General features: G+C 36.0%; 1 protein-coding gene across 1 annotated transcript in view; it reads right to left on the bottom strand.

Moving 5' to 3' along the window:
* sh3bp5b (SH3-domain binding protein 5b (BTK-associated)) overlaps positions 1-10,986 on the bottom strand; it is a 40,539-nt gene extending 29,553 nt beyond the window's left edge. Inside the window, exons 1-2 of the mRNA XM_038282489.1 lie at positions 10,659-10,986; positions 8,345-8,407 (exon numbers count right to left, since the gene is read on the bottom strand). Coding sequence (XP_038138417.1) covers positions 8,345-8,407; positions 10,659-10,736 — 141 coding nt within the window. The 5' untranslated portion in view covers positions 10,737-10,986. The remainder of the gene's footprint in view (positions 1-8,344; positions 8,408-10,658) is intronic.
* Between the last annotated feature and the right edge of the window lie 5,701 nt (positions 10,987-16,687).

Genomic DNA, 16,687 nt, shown 5'->3' with positions numbered 1-16,687 from the left:
GCATGTGCCAGAAAAGTGGTATATGCCAGTTGAGGCGGCACATGCCAGAAAAGTGGTATATGAAAGTTGAGTCGGCATGTGCCAGAAAGGTGGTATATGCCAGTTAAGGCGGCACATGCCAGAAAAGTGGTATATGAAAGTTGAGTCGGCATGTGCCAGAAAAGTGGTATATGCCAGTTGAGGCGGCATGTGCCAGAAAAGTGGTATAGGCCAGTTGAGTCGACATGTGCCAGAAACGCCGTATATGCCAGTTGAGGTGGCATGTGCCAAAAAAGTGGTATATGCCAGATGAGGTGGCATATGCCAAAAAAGTAAAATATATACCAGTTAAGGTGGCATATGCCAGAAAAGTGGTATAGGCCAGTTGAGTCGACATGTGCCAGAAACGTCGTATATGCCAGTTGAGGTGGCATGTGCCAGAAAAGTGGTATATGCCAGTTGAGGTGGCATGTGCCTGTTGGGAAACTGGCACTTTCCCAAAATGGAACAGTAATGGTCTGCCTGGATTCTTTTCAATCTAAACTTCTCTAACTTCTCAATTGCTTGCTGTATGGACACCAAACCTGCTACTAATGTAACCAAGATGTTGAATTTACAGTTTATTTTGTTTATTCCCTTTTTTTTGTTTGTTTTTATAGGCAGAATTTATTTTTTGACTATTAAGTTTTACTTTTAAAATGTTCACATCCAGATCATCCTCCAGGACCTTTATGTCAGTTGATAATAAGATTAGCAGTTTAGACAGTGTATAAGTTGAGAAAGGCCTTAGAAAATAGGAGTATGTCTTTTTTGGAAAATAGACCTGCAGGCTTAAGCTTCGGCTTTGAAAGAAAGCCTCACCAAGGACCTTTCATTCCCATGCTTTTAAGATTGTAAACTAATTCAAATGAGGAACTTGCTCTTGTTGCTACCGCCCCATGATTCACACCAAGTCCTGTCGAAAGAACCTAAAAAAAAAAACACCCATTTGAAATAAAATTGTGAAAAACAATGTTGAAATAAAGCTTTGAAAACAGCAGCTCCTGAACAATGTAGACTTAATGATTCACCATGTTCCAGATGAAGCTGACATAGTTCTCATGAATACAAAACTGTTCCAATGAAATGTTAAAAGCAATTTTTTTGTGACCAGTCATTGAAAATAAATCTATTTCTGATTCAGCAACAAAAAAGACATGTATCATGAATAGAAAGTGCTTTGCTGGTCAAAAAAGGATCTACTAGGCAACATTTCTCAGGCTTTCCTCTCTCATATGTTCTTATGGTTATCCAGTCTAAACCTAAACTACTAAAATGTCTAATAAATTTAAAAGAGCACTTAAAATAAAAGTTAAAGATTAGTTAAATTTGCATTTTAATAATTGATATTAAAAATTGGATGCATAAATCCTTTATATTCATTTAGTTCAGCAACCTTATCTAATATCCTTAGTAGTTTTAATCAGCATATTGGTTCCTTCTATCATCCAGAAAAAATATTTTTAACACTTTAATGGTTTTCCAGTTTATTAATGCTTTCTCAATGAATTTTCAGAAGTTCCCCTATGACTTTAAAGCTGCCTTAAATCTTTTTGGTATTGATATTTTGGTCGATAATGATCACAATATAGCAATGATAAGATCTCAAAGTGGCTGCATATTTCAGTTGCAGATTCAAGATGGTAATCTCCCATAAAATCACATCCCAAATCTTCTGTGTGGTATTAAGATCTGGTGATGGCGGAAACTACTGGACTGCAGTGAACTTCTTGCTGAGATCATTTAACTTTGTGTTGCATTTTCCTGCAGTGCCATAAAGACTTGAATGCGGTCAGTAACAGTAATCCTGCAACTCCAGTGCCAAGAAAACATAAAAATCAGAAATTGATAACCTTCTGATGTAGTTTTTTTCCCCATCCAACCATAAACTAAAACAGTAGAGGTTTCAGGCAGAACTGTTGATAAACCTCCATCTCATCAAGGACAATGGCCTGTGGTCAGCGTTCACGGACAAATTGAACAAACTCATCATACACACACAACTAATGTCTCAATGGCCGATCGACTTCATGCAACTCCGCCTCCGATGAGACCCTCTGCTGAAATGTCTGTCTCGTGTTACATGTGCTTTTCTTGTGTAGAGGTTTTTTTGATATCTCAAAATGTATCCTGTCAAGGATAAAGTGTGAATTTTTTTTTTCTTCTCTCCTCCCCAATGTGGCTCCTATCTTCCACAAAGGTAAAGGCAGCGCTATAGGGAACCGCATGGGAAGCCATAAGAACGCGCCAAAGGCAGCGTTCTGCGGCACACATGGCCTCAATAAAACCCGTTCCCCCTCTCAGTCCTCCCACCCCACCGTATGTGATGTATTGTTATGAATGGTACTGAACCGGAAATCTCGATTGCAATGTAAATAGTAGTTGACAAGAAAGTTGATTGATTGATTGAGGTTTCTGATGGAAAAGCCTAAAAGGGCTGTTTCCAATGATCAGCTGTTTATAAGTAAAAGGCTAATATGCCAATTGTGCTAACTAGCAACTAAGTAAGTGTATCCGCTGTAGTGGTTAGTGAGCGAACATTAACACATTATAAAAAAGAAAAAAAGGAAAATATTTTTTTTTATAATTATTTGCCACTAGGGCAGCAACTAACGATTATTTTGCACACAGATTAATTTGTAACTTATTTTTTCCGTTAATAATCGTAAAGAAAAAGGTTCCTTAAAGAATTTTTTTTTTAAAGCATCAAACCCTGTGAAACAAAAACTTTTCCGCTTAAAGAATGCATGCAAAATATGCAAAAATATTTATGTATTTATTTTTTTAACAACTTTGGTATATTTGCTACTTTAAATCCGTCGCTCTGTCAGCTAAAGGCGTGTTTTAGAGTCTCTATACTCTTTACGATTTATTGAGTACTAAATTAGTTAACAATTATTTCGATAATGGATTAATCATAATTAATCTGATTAATTGTTTCAGTCCTAGAATGTATAGTAGACAAACCAGTCAACATCTCCTGTTGCCAAACTCACATCTTTCCATTACCAGAATACAGTAGCTTGCCATATTATTCAGTAGATTTAATTTAGATTACCGTAGTTTCTTTAGAAGAAAAAATCTTTCACTTTCAGTCTTTTCAGTTTGCAATAATAAATAATTATTTAGGAGTTTTGGAGCATTTTTTGCCACATTAATTAAATGAAGCATATATTCCTTTAAATCAATGCGCAAGCATCAGAGCTAGGTTTTAGTTGCTCTTGGTTTTGCAATCCACTGTATTTCTAGTGAAACTGTGACTAAGAGCATAAAGCACCAACTCAACAGTAAGGAACAAGAGGAAATCTGACCTTTTTAACCCTTGCACACTTCCAGGAAAAAAGGGAAGACAATTTGAACAATATTTGGGTGAGAAGTGAAATGCTTTTAATAAAGTTACTAGTCAGCACTTCATCCTCTGAATAGATGTAAAACCTAAAGCACTGGTGTTCAGAGTCATTAAAACATTTCACTGAAATATGTTTTTTTTTTTCCTTGACCACTGCAATGGAAAACAACTATATTAATTAAAGTTATAGAGGACGATCTTTTATTTCCAGGTGGATCATCTAAATAAGTGGTCCTCCTAATTGTCAATCATTCTGGTGATGTGTTCACGTAAGGCCGTCTTACGTCCTCGTCGCGTTAGCTATCTTTTTCTGGACATGCACACTATCAGGTGAGCTACGGTTTCAGACAGTCATTGAAGCTCATCTTTCTTACCACGGTTCTTTGAAAATGGCCGAGGGTCATAAGAGAAAAAGTTTCTATGAAGTGGATGAGAAGAAAAGAAAGGCCTAAGAAGAGGCAGATACATCCCAGAATGCTTTGCACGGAGAAGTCTCCTTACAAAGCATTATGGGATTTGCTGTCACACCGGCACGCTGTCGCAGTAGGCTGCCGCTGTGGACCAACGGGGACGTGATCATCTGTCTTAACGGTCAGTTAACTGGGTCTCCGCTGTTTGTAGTGATTGAGGAATTTAGGGGTTAGGGAGGACATTTGGGCAAAGCAAGTTGTATGAGCTATGAGAACAGAAACTTTTAAACAGAACGTGCAAAAGGAGAAACAAACTTGTGTACACTCTCACATGTGCATTTTTTTAAAGTGGAGAGGGCGGGTCTTTCAAAAAAAAAAGAAAATCCTCCACAATACCTTTAAGAGAAGGCTATATGGCTGCAAGCAATTATCATTCAATTAGGTGGAAAACAGCAATAAACACTGAAATTATCTCAGGCCTTCCCCTTCAGTCCTTAACGGTGCAATTTACCTTAGAGTCATGCAGCCCACAGAGCAGAGCACTACTCAGGATTCAGATACTGGAACAGTGACGCATTTCAGCTTCCAAACAGTCAAGGTTTGCTGCTATTGGTTGTTCCGTCATACCAAGGCTCCAATCAATCGGCCAACACATCAGCAAACACAGAACTTTGTTTTGAGTTTAGCTAATATCATGCAGGAGCTTAGAAGTTTGTGACATCATTGTCAAGAGATGTTAAAAAAAAAGAAAAAAGATCAGTTTTAACAGAAATCATTGCTGGCACATGTTTGGTTCCCCTCCCTTTAGTACCTTGTAGCACCTCCATAGTGCAAATACACTTTGCAGCCTTCTGCTCACAAGGTTTGGCCATTGAGAGTATAAAGTTCACATTCTTTTCCTTCTATTCCTCTTTGCCCACTCATCCAGAGTTCAGAGTGTTTTTCTTCTTACCTTAAGCTCACTGTACAAGTTCTCTATAAGTGTTTCAAGAAAGTTGTTTTTTGGTCATTATGTGATGATCCTACCTGAATGTTTAAGTAAATCATGTTGCTGAGAAAACCAGTTCGGATACATTTTCCGCTCTCTGCCAGATTCCAACACCTTTTTTATTTAATTTTTATGTCTATATTGCAAAGCCTCCACGCAAGCACAGCTAAAGAAAAAATGCGCATAGTGTGAAAAAGTTAAACTAAGTGAGCAGCAGATGAAAGGGCGATGTAAATTGGTGTGTTTGGGATTTTGTTTTTTTAAATGAGATAAGCATTTTTTTTTTCAGCGGTTGCTTTGGAGTCTTCATCATTTTTTTATTTATGAATAAAGAAACCACATGGGGTCCCCTAAAGAATTATTAATTATTACAAAATGAATTGACTGAAGTTAAAAGATTTTGTCTTCAAAAGAAACTATTCTAAATAAAATCTACTGAATAATATGGCAAAATCCTTCGTCATCTTAACCGTCGACAGGCTGTAGCCATGTCCCGAATTCCTTGTTTTCCACCCAATTTTGTTGAAGATTGCATTTTTTCCCCCATTCTCTGGCTTTTTTTGTACCTGAAGCTCGTTTCCTGAACATACAACTGTACGATCAATCGGAAGCAGTTCCGCACAAATATATCGCAATATAATATATCTGACGAAATTTTTTTTTATAAACTTTTTTCTTTTTTTTAAATAATTAAATAATATTTTGAATGCCACAATAATCACATTTAACCAATTTCAATGCCAATTTAGGATTTAATTAAAAAAAAATAATAATTTAATTAATTTCAATGATTTTCAATAACCCGCAGAAACCCTTATATATATATATATATATATATATTAGTGCTGTCAATCGATTAAATTTTTTTAATCGCGATTAATCGCATCAATGCCTGAGTTAACTCGCGATTAATCGCATTTTAATCGCACATTTTTTTCCTGATTGAAAATCATTTAAATACTCTCGATGACATACAAAAAAATACATACAGGCTAGGTTTGTGCCAATGTTCTTTTTTTAAAATGAAAACAGGTCACAGATACTGATTTATGCCAAAAATAACAAATATGTAGCCAAAAAAAAGGCCCTGAAAACAGGCTGCTGTAAAAGACAGTCTTTACAGTTAATACAGTCTTTTGAACAAAGACAAGCATTTTACCCTACTGCTATAAAATGTAGTACAGTTAACATTAGATGTTAATTAACCAAGGTAATAATGAACAATTTTCAATCAATACATCAAAATCAATAGACCGACATCACTAGATGGTCTATGCTCTAGAAAGTTACTTTTCAGGCTCTTAACAAAAATGAGAACACACACACACACACACACACACACACACACACACACACACACACACACACACACACACACACCAAGAGTGCCGTAGCAGATTCCATTTCACCTCAGTAATCTGTTTTCTCAGCGTATTTGAGGTTGCTACTAGTTACCAGACACTCAACTTGTTTGTTGGTGGTGGGGCTTAAAGAAAAGGCACGAGCGCTACCCAGTGTATGAGCGTCTTTTTCCCTTGAGGAGGTCCGCTCTGGAAGCCTATGAGAAATGCATAGACTGGGGGAAAATAGCCCCGCCTTCCCGCAGGCTGCAGCGGGATGTACTTGGAAAATTGTACCATAAAACCACATAGCGTTAATCTCACGTTAAAAAAATTATCGCCGTTAAAATGGCCTCGCGTTAACGCGATAATAACGCGATAATTTTGACAGCACTAATATATATATATATATATATATATATATATATATATATATATATATATATATATATATATATATATATATATATATAAAAAGTTTTAGTGTCCCTTTGTTTAATTCTTTAAGGAACCTTTTGCTATCCGACCAAGAATCGATAAAATATTTGACAGATTAATCGATTTGCTATATAATCTTTAGTTGCAGCCCTAGTACATTCACAATGTTCTTTAAAGTCTGTTAAAGCAAACTTTAAAGCACAACATTGTAGCATATTTCAAGCAAAAAAAAAAAAATCATGAGTAGACAATCAGAACGAATTAAAAACCTGTTTCTTCATACGTTGTGCTGCATTAGCAAAGTAGGATTTGGGCTTTTACGTCGTAGGATTAAGCATTTCCACTAGGTAAGAAAAAAAAAATTACATAATTTCCCCTTTTCAAACTTTTATAGTGTTTACTTTATTTCTTCCTGTTAATTTATGTTTGATTTTATGTGAAACATTTTGCATGGAGAACCTTTCAAAATTTATTTTGTTTGCATCATGTGAAGGGAGATCATTTCTAAGAAAGCCTATTTACGTTTGTGAAGAAATTACGACCAAAATTCACATCACCAACTTTAACTTTGTCATTTATCGAGTGGGGATCAGATGCTGCTGCCTTGTTACAGTTGAACTGCGTAAGAAAACAACGTCATCAGCGTAACACTAAAACCTTTTATGTCTGCAATTCCATGACTGTAAATCTCCACTAGTTTAACAAGGTGCTGATGCCGACAGAAATACAACACTGGAACCTAAAACAGTAAGGGTGGTATAAAGAAAACGCTAATCAATTCAGTCATCTGTAGAGTTCTCCCGGGAACTTTTCCTTCTCTTAGGAATCCTAACTAGGGCTGCAACTGATGATTATTTTGCAGATCGATTAATCTCTTGATTATTTTTCGATTAATCAATGAATATTCGGTTAATGATAAACAAAAAGAAGATTTTTTACAGAATAAAACCAGATTGATAGATGAAAAGGTTTTTCATCTAAATGCAAAATGTTTATATATATATATATATATATATATATATATATATATATATATATATATATATATTTTTTTTTTTTTTTTGCTAAATAAAACAAGACAGGAACGGTTTTTCTTCACAAAACTTTTTTGGGAACGTCATTGAACAGCGCTGACGACCCGGTGAGTAGCATATTTAAAAAAAAGAACGTTTAAGGTTGTTTTAAGGACATTATCGGACATGCACTATGGAAGCCATTCTGAAGCAGCCAGGGGGGGATTCTGCATGAGCCAAATAGCAGAGACAGGACCAATTGTCAAAGTTTTGGTGTCGATCATTCGATTTCATCCTGGACACTACAGAAAACGGGCTAAAAGTGTTAAAAACCGGAATTTTCCTTTAAGCCATATATTCTTCTTTAACTTACAATAAACCCATTTTTATTTCAGAAAACTTTGGCAAAAAGTGAGCTACTATAACCCAAAATAGTATCCTAGTTTCACAACATAAGTTGGGTGTGTTTAAACCTGCTGACACCAAACAAAAATCTAACTTTACAGCTAGCTTTGATGGCAGAGCAAAGGTCAAGCTGGGATTCAGCATAAAAGCAAAAATCCCTCTGCTCTGTGGACCAGCAGTTGGACTTTTATGGAGAACAAATCTCTGAGGGGGCCGTGCTCAGATAGTTCCCCTAATTTATCCAACTTCGTGTTTTGAGCTGCATAAACAAAGCCTTAGCTGATGTGAGGTGGATGTGCACACAGTCACATCCACTATCAGCCAAAATGTGACACAGAGATAAACTGCAGCACTTCTAGCCGTCTGCACGACAATGAACTGACCTCAAGCTCCGTCTCACATCTGTTGATATCATCCGTGGATTGGTTTAGCTTTTCCAGCTCCCCCTAAAAGAGAAAAGAGAGTTTAAAAAAACAGCAAAAAGCAAACCAATTTAAATACCTGGAAGTCGACAAAATAAACACAAAAGACAGAAGTAGTGACGTCTAACATAAAACACAATAATGGGTATTGATAAAACAACAAAGAGTGGCTGAAGCAGAGAGATTGTTTGAACTCACTGCAAAATAATCATATAAATTAAGTTGGTTATTGTTGGTATTATTATATGTTGATATTCCATCTCTGTTTAACTGAGTAAACAGAACCTGAGCTACATACCTTCACCGATTAGGCTTTCTTAATTGATACTGATATCTTGTTTTTCCTGACTTTAAATCCCTAAAGAAGGAAGTCCATGCACCAAATCCTTTTAAAGGGAGAAGTTTAAAAAAATAAATACAAATAAATACCCAAGTTTTTATGGCAAGTCCCTTTATTTGATCCTTTAGCAAAACCCCAAAAATTCGTTCAGGTAAATGCTGTTATTTTATGTAACCAAAGACCAGAAATGGTGAGAGTTCTTCTTTTTAATGCATTTCATCAAGAAAATATTTCTTATTTTTCAGTTTTTAAAAAAAGCAGATCAGCAACCAGAACCATCCATCCATTTTCCGTCAAGCTTATCCCAGTTGGGGTCACGAGGGGTGCTGGTGCCTGTTGGACTGTGGGAGGAAGCCGGAGTACCCGGAGAGAACACACGCATGCACAGGGAGAACATGCAAACTCCATGCAGAAAGACCCAGAGCCAGGAATCAAACCCGGAACCTTCTGCAAGGCAGCAGTGCTACCCAATGCCGCACAGAGCAGCCTGCAACCAGAACCATTCAATGGAAAACTATCTGATACCATATTTTATCAGACTTTTAATCGGATATAAAATTCCTCCTTCAGACCAGTTATTAGAAAGGTTCATAGATGTCCCCATGACTGATGCAATGCAAAAGTTCTAAAGAAAGATAATCATAAAAAAAACAATTCAATACAATCTAAAATAAGCCATTTCTAAAACATGGAATTGGAGCTTTCATCTATTTCAATTGGAGCACCATCTCAGTCTATACTGTGCTGTGTTTCTGGTTGGCTATATCTGCATTTCAAATATATTTGTTTTCTTTTTCTTTCTTCTGGTTTTATTGTCCGTTTGTGACTTTTATATAAATTGTTTTGTGCTTCATTTTTTGTGCAGCCCTTTGTTCATCTTCTATGTTGTTTTTAAAATGCTCTAGAAATAAATTGCTATGGTATGTTACCATCAGAGAGACTACAGCAGCCATATTTGGCTGCAACTGTTTTTTGTTTGTTTTTTTTTTTTGCATATGATGCTACTTACATTCCCCCTTTTCTTAAAAATAGCTTTCCATTTACTATTCCAAGTTACAGTTTGAAAAAATAGCAAGAACATGGAATATCAAACATGATCTCTTTTGTTAAAATCAAATTTATTTTCTCTCATAATAGTCAGTTTCCCATGCTCTCACCTACTTAGCTGCATGTGTGCAGTGCATCAATATAAAGACACAGAGGACGAACAGCCACTCATTCCTGGGGTTGGAGACCAGTTAACCTTAGATTGATGTTTTTGGAGTTTAGGGGAAGCTGCAGCACCCAAAGAGAAATCATTCAAGCAGAACCTGCAAACTCCAGTTCTGTATTGAACCCAGAACCTTCCTGTTGTCCCCTTCCTGCCCAGTGGGACCACATTAGTAAAACACATTTTTAGGTTTTTCTCTTCCTTTAAAAGCACTAATTGCAAAATGTAAAACTTTAGACCCCTTCAGTTCAAAATAGGTACTTTCTAACAATTGTGACTATTTTATTTAGATATAGGAAGTGGTCTGTGTGTCTTTTTACCAATACTGTTGATCTTTAATGCATTTCTTAAAGTTTGCCTACAAAATATTCTATCTCTTAAAAAAATAACATTCGAGCTCAGGTTATCTTGAGCTATTTCTACAGTTATGCTGCTATAGGCTTAGACTGCTGGAGGACATAGGGACCCCTATTTCATCATTCTGTTTCATTCCATCTCTATTCTCCCACTCTGCAGAATCTATTAGTTAAATCTCTAACGTTATGCTCTCTCTGAATTGAATTGAGCTAAACAAAAAATGTATGTCTATTCCACATAATTGAACACATAATTAAGGTGATTCAGAGGTTGATTTAAGGTGGACTCTGCAGCTGCTGCAGGGTCAGAGGTGGCAGGCCAACAATGAGCAAATGCAACACAAAGCAAAGGAAGTGAAGATGATATACCTGTATTCTGGGGTCCACCTCCTCATCTTCATAGTCAGCCTCCTCCTCTGACCTGGGCTCCCTGTCTGATGGGTCCATGTTGGAGGAGGAGAGATGCCACAGCCGAACAAAGGGTCGTTGGAACCAGCAGAGACACTACAGGCTCATCTGTCTCAGCAGCAAACACCGGTTCAGATGTTCAACTTTAGCCTAAAATGAACCATTTCCACAGCGGAACATCTTCGTTTCTGTCGGTCTGACCACGCAGCGGATCTCCGAGCTCTGCTCTGATCTCCTTCAGTCAGCGATGAGATACAAGAGAGGAGCTCAGCTGCAGACCAGGACCGCCCCTTCAGCGAGGCAGCGGAATGTATGACGGGTGATCAGTGCCTCTCAGTGCTGAAACACTGACAGTGGACTGTATGATGGGTGATCAGTGCCTCGCAGAGCTTAAACGCTGACAGTGGACTGTATGATGAGTGATCAGTGCCTCTCAGAGCTGAAACACTGACAGTGGACTGTATGATGGGTAATCAGTGCCTCTCAGAGTTGAAACACTGACAATGTAATCACTATCCTATCCAATGAAGTTATTTTAAATCCTTTTCCCAAATCTTTGAATATTTGCAGAGCAACTCCTTTGTAATTAGTTTATTTCCAGCCAACTCCTCAGTGAGGAAAGATAATAGAATAGAATAGAATAGAATAGAAATTAATACACACAATATCATCTACAGAGTTGAACATACCTGTTTCAGACAACATTTGGCCAGTGTCAACTTTTCAGAGTTCATTTTACTCATATTAGTTACAGGACCTCTCAGACTGGGGGTTAATCGAGAGCATGAATTTTTTTACTGATCATTAACTACAACACTTGAGCAGATTTACACCCAATATAGTATTAAATACACTATTTAGAGTAAAATAGGTTGATTCTGAATTTATCACACCCATTTCTTTTTACTGTGTAGAATAGAATAGAATTGAATAGAGTAGAACAGAACAGCATAGAATGTCATTGAATTATTTTAGAAGGGAAACTTAGGTTTGCCAGGAGCAAACTGAAGAAAAAAAAAAACTGTATTCTAACAAAAAATAAGACAGTTGACAAATATAAAACATAAGGAAAGAAGCCATAATTGTTAGAAAAAGCATATTGAGATTGAAAAAAAATATGCAAAATATTTTCGATTTATATTTTTAGATTTCTATGTGAGGATGCAAAATGTTGCTGAATATTTGTGCATCAAAAATAACTACTCTGTGAAAATAAACTAAAATAACTAAACTGTGCAAATAATTGCAGGGACGTGAACAATGTTTTGAGTTTGAATTAGGAGGTATGATGTTAAAAAGTTGCTAAAGTGAATTAATCTGTCCACAAAAGAGCCAGACACATGGTCATCACATTATGTGGATACTTGTCCATATGCATATTAATGGATGTTTTAGGGGAGATTAAAAAACTAGTATATGTGTATAAAGACCTAGCAAAATACATTTTAAATATTATTGAATTTATAAAGTGCTGCTCCCTTTACGCACAATTAAAACCATCAAATGTAAGCCAAATGAGGGACTCACTAGTGGGATTTACTTTGCTGTTTTTGTTTAATTTTAGTCTTACATTTATTGTTGATGTTGTGCTCCACCTAGGAGGCTACAACAATAACAAACAGGCAACTTTGCATATCCAGGTGGAGAGATGAATATCTCCTGCACTCACTGAAGCCAGGAAAGATTGGTGCACAAAGACAGAGCTGTCTGTAAAAAAGCAGGCAGTGGTGGAGACAGCAAGTCATTAACATGATAATAAAAAACCTAAAGGATAAAAGAGACGCCAAAGTTTCCAGCAACACCTTATAGATATTTTTTTTTTAAGTAATAGTTCAACAAAGTCACTAAGTTGGCTGCACTGTGGCCAAAAAAAGGACACTGATAATGAAAACTGCTGTGCTAATGACTAACCTTAGTATATTGCTTAGCTACCGCGACCCAGAGGTTCATATTTTTTTAGTTAGAGGGTGTTTAATGTTTTTTACTAATTCAACCTTTAGTTTCACACGTTTAAACTTTTAAACCTTTATTTTCTTCTCTTTTGCAACCCTTCTACATCGCAATATAGACAACATCTACATAAAACTTTGTTTGGTGAATTAAAATTCTTTCATGTGACCTCCCTGGGATTAACAACGTCATGTGACAACGTAAGGATGTTCAGGTGACACCAATCATTATGGAAATGCAATCAAAGCCCTTTTATCTTACCAACAACTTCCTATTTTCATTATGATTAAAATATATAGTTTATAACAATTTCCAAAGCACTAGGTAAAAAAAAAAAAAAGTATTTTACTTATAGTCCAAAATGAATGAGTGCTACTCATTATTTAATGATCAGGGTATAAAATAGCAACTAATTCTCTCATCAATCCTTCTAAAAGATGGTTATTTCTTTCTGCAGTATTTGTTGTCTTTCCTTTTTTTTTAATAATTGTCATTTTTTCATTGAATTACATGTAACTCTTCCATTATTTTAGAAGAATCTTATCTTTAGGCCTAAAATACAATTTAATCTAGTTTTTCTTTGCTAATGTGTTATTCATTTTAATTATTATATATCTTTAATATTCTTATTTGTTTGTTTTTGCACCGACAAATTAACAGCATTAGGATTAATAGAGAAAGCATTTTAAATGACCTTAATATAATTGTATAGGGAGAAATCATGTCGACGTTTGGCTTACTATGCTCTATTTTTAAAGACTATTGACATATTAACTGAAAGGGCAAGCAAAATAAACACAATCCTAACAAAACCAAATATTATATATATTATATATATATTAATAGTATATAGAAGGATTCAAGATTCCAAAAGAAGTGGACCTCATGTTTACACTGGAGCATAACCCTTTCATATTTATCTTTTATTCTCTGTGTACATCAGAGGAAGTAGCACTGAGTGTTCAGAGACTGAAAGACAGGAGCCGGAGGTGACTTTTTTACAGGTTGCATAACTAATATCATATCCCTGAGCAGCTCAAGGGCAGATACTAATGGATCAGCTCAAACAATCTGAAAAAGGGCTCAGCGCAGCTATAAGGACGGTCCACCACCTTATCTATGCAATTTGTTTTCAATCAACCATAGCACGATATTTACCTCATAAATCTGTGTGTCGCTTATAGTTATGAGTGTTATGAGGTGGTAGTGCTCCTCCCTCTCCCTCCAATGTTTGTTTTAACCCATCATAAAGAGCATTCCATTATAATCCAATCAAATGCATCTTTTTTCCCCCCTATGTTTTCGATTCTAATGGATCAAGTTTATGCTGTTAATGTACAATATGGGCAATTTAGCTTGAAATCTTAATCTAAATGTGACTTTTTTCCATTAGAAACAATTAGATATTAAAATTATTATTCTAAATGGGTTATAACAGACACTAGCATAATTTTATTTTACACGATTTGAATCATTACAAAGCAAATTTGCAATATTTTCATATAAAGTCCAATAATAGGAAACTGATTTAACTCAAATGAGTTTTCTTATTACACAAATGCAAATAAGATCAAGGTTCAAGGGGCATGCTTAGAGTTTAATTTGCATGTGCATTTGATAAACCCGACCTTCTGACCAAGATGTGGGTTATTAGTGAGACAGTGAGTGGGTGGATGTTCATAAAGAGACTGAAACATACGACTCTGTGCACAGTCAGTTGCTGCCAACTCTCTGTCGTACACAATGAAGACTAATAGAGAATAAAATAACCTCTGGAGCCTGAGCAATATCTCTATATTTTGCGCAGTGCAGGATTTCGGTTATCTGTCTGAATTACAAGATATGTCAAGTGATTTAGAGAGGGTAGAACAGTCAGCATTGTACTAACGCTGCTCATACAGAGTCACCAAATAAAGAACCTTTGAACAGAACAGTCAAAAAAAGCTCTATAGTGTTAGGATATAACAATACAGCTCATTATCTATCTATCTAGACTTAGATAGACTTTATTGTCATTTTGAACACAGAGTTTATACAAAACGAAATTTCGTTAAGTACAGCTCCAGACATTTCCATTTCTAAAACGCAGCAGTGATAAAATGTGAACATGGTAATCAAATGTAAACATAAGACTGGTGATGATTTACAGTTTTCCAATATTCAGCACTTTTTTTTGGCTTTTTTTTAACCCCATTTTATACAGCATTCAGCTGTCTGTTGGCAGTGGGGAAGAAACTGTTTTGGAATCTGCTGGACCTGCATCAGATGCTTCGAAGCCTCTTTCCTGCAGGGGAGAACTGCAGGAAGAACCGTCCATGGTGGGGGTGTGAGGGGTCATTGATGATGTTATTGGCTTGGGACGCACAGCTCTGTGAAGAAAGTCTTTTCATCTATCTATCTATCTATCTATCTATCTATCTATCTATCTATCTATCTATCTATCTATCTATCTATCTATCTATCTATCTATCTATCTATCTACACCCTTAAAGCAATGCGTTGTATGTTCTATAATAGAAGAGAATCTTTCATTTTTGTTCAGAGTGAGAAGCCCTGGAGGAGAATTTGAGCTAAAAGGTTAAACTGAGAAATGAACTGCTGAGTAAGTTGCACATACCAGTCAGACAGTGGTGGCTTTCACAGCTGAAGAAAAGCTGATTGTTTGCTGTTTAACTTAATTAGTTTTCACTCTCCTGGGACAGTTGTTAAAGTGGCTCTGATAAGATCACTGACTAAATGCATCAATTGTTTGGGAAGAAAAAAAATATATGTGAGAGTAAAGTAGAAAAAAAAAAGAAAACAATAAGCATTCACTGGAAGCACTTTCACTCCCCCAATGCCCCTCTATCCTCATTTTCTTTTCTCTACCAAACACATTTTTCTGTTTGTATAGACTTGTATAATTCCCTTATCAAAACTGTTGATTAGTTCACATTCATTTGATATATACATCATTGCTAGATGTCCAGAATAGAAAAAATGACCATTTGCATCTAAACACTGTCCTTTGATTAGATGCATCATTTTCTAAAACCTCTCTGTCAAAGAAAACTTATTTCATGCAAACTATAGCCTTTAATCACAGTGGCTTGCTGTTGAGTCGGCCACATTAGAAGCTGCACTTGCTATTCATTTTGTAAAAATTTTAGACGTTTTCTACAAGGTAGTGCATGGAAGGAAAAGCCGTGCATGACTTTTATATTTGAATAAGAAAAATTAAACCTTGCATTGATTCTATAGCCAGCCAAGCAGCAACTAATACTTTAGGAGATCCCCTTTTGCTTCAACTAAAGCTTCAAAGCGTTTCAGGTTTTACAACTCTAACAGTTCTAAAGTCTTCTTTACCGTATATTTGAGATCCAAACAGTTCAAAGCCTGAATTTGTCTAAAATATGCTGCAATAGACCGTGGATTTTGTGTTGTAGTTCTGTCGTCCCTCTTCCCCGTGTTTTTTTTTTCTTTTTTACAGACTCAGCACATATTCTTTCAAGGCTGCCACTGAATTTGCTAATTCAATCTTTCAAACAATTATTTAAAAAGGCTCTATTCTTAATTAACAAAAGCATCCCACAGCATGGTACTGCCACCACCATATTTCATCCTTGGTATATTGCGGTCAGGTCTACCTGGTAGGTAAGTTTTTCTCCACCTATTCTGTTTTTCACTCTGCACCCTCTTATTCAAGTTTAGTTTCCTTACATGGTTTATGTAAAAGTACAAACATGACTTATTTTCAAATAATTTCTTTTTGACACTCCACAATATAAACAGTGAATCTCTGCTGCTTCTTTGAAACATTGGCCCCCAGGCTTTCTCAATATAATATATAATTGCCAGCCTGTATGATCCTGTCTTTGGTCTGCAGTCTTTTCCCTCTTTTTCAACCTTTTGATGAAGGACTTATGGTGTTAAATTAATACCATATAAAATTATTTTGTTAACCTTGTTATATACTATCCCATAACCTTTTCAGACAATCCTGGATTCGACTCTGAAGCGGGAGAAAAATCATGGACAGAGCACTTTTCTTAAAAGGTTTA

The sequence above is a fragment of the Cyprinodon tularosa genome, unplaced genomic scaffold (genome assembly GCF_016077235.1).
Source record: "Cyprinodon tularosa strain WSP-4 unplaced genomic scaffold, ASM1607723v1 ctg184, whole genome shotgun sequence".
Classification (NCBI taxonomy): domain Eukaryota; kingdom Metazoa; phylum Chordata; class Actinopteri; order Cyprinodontiformes; family Cyprinodontidae; genus Cyprinodon; species Cyprinodon tularosa.
This window is presented reverse-complemented; position numbering and strand designations above follow the sequence as displayed.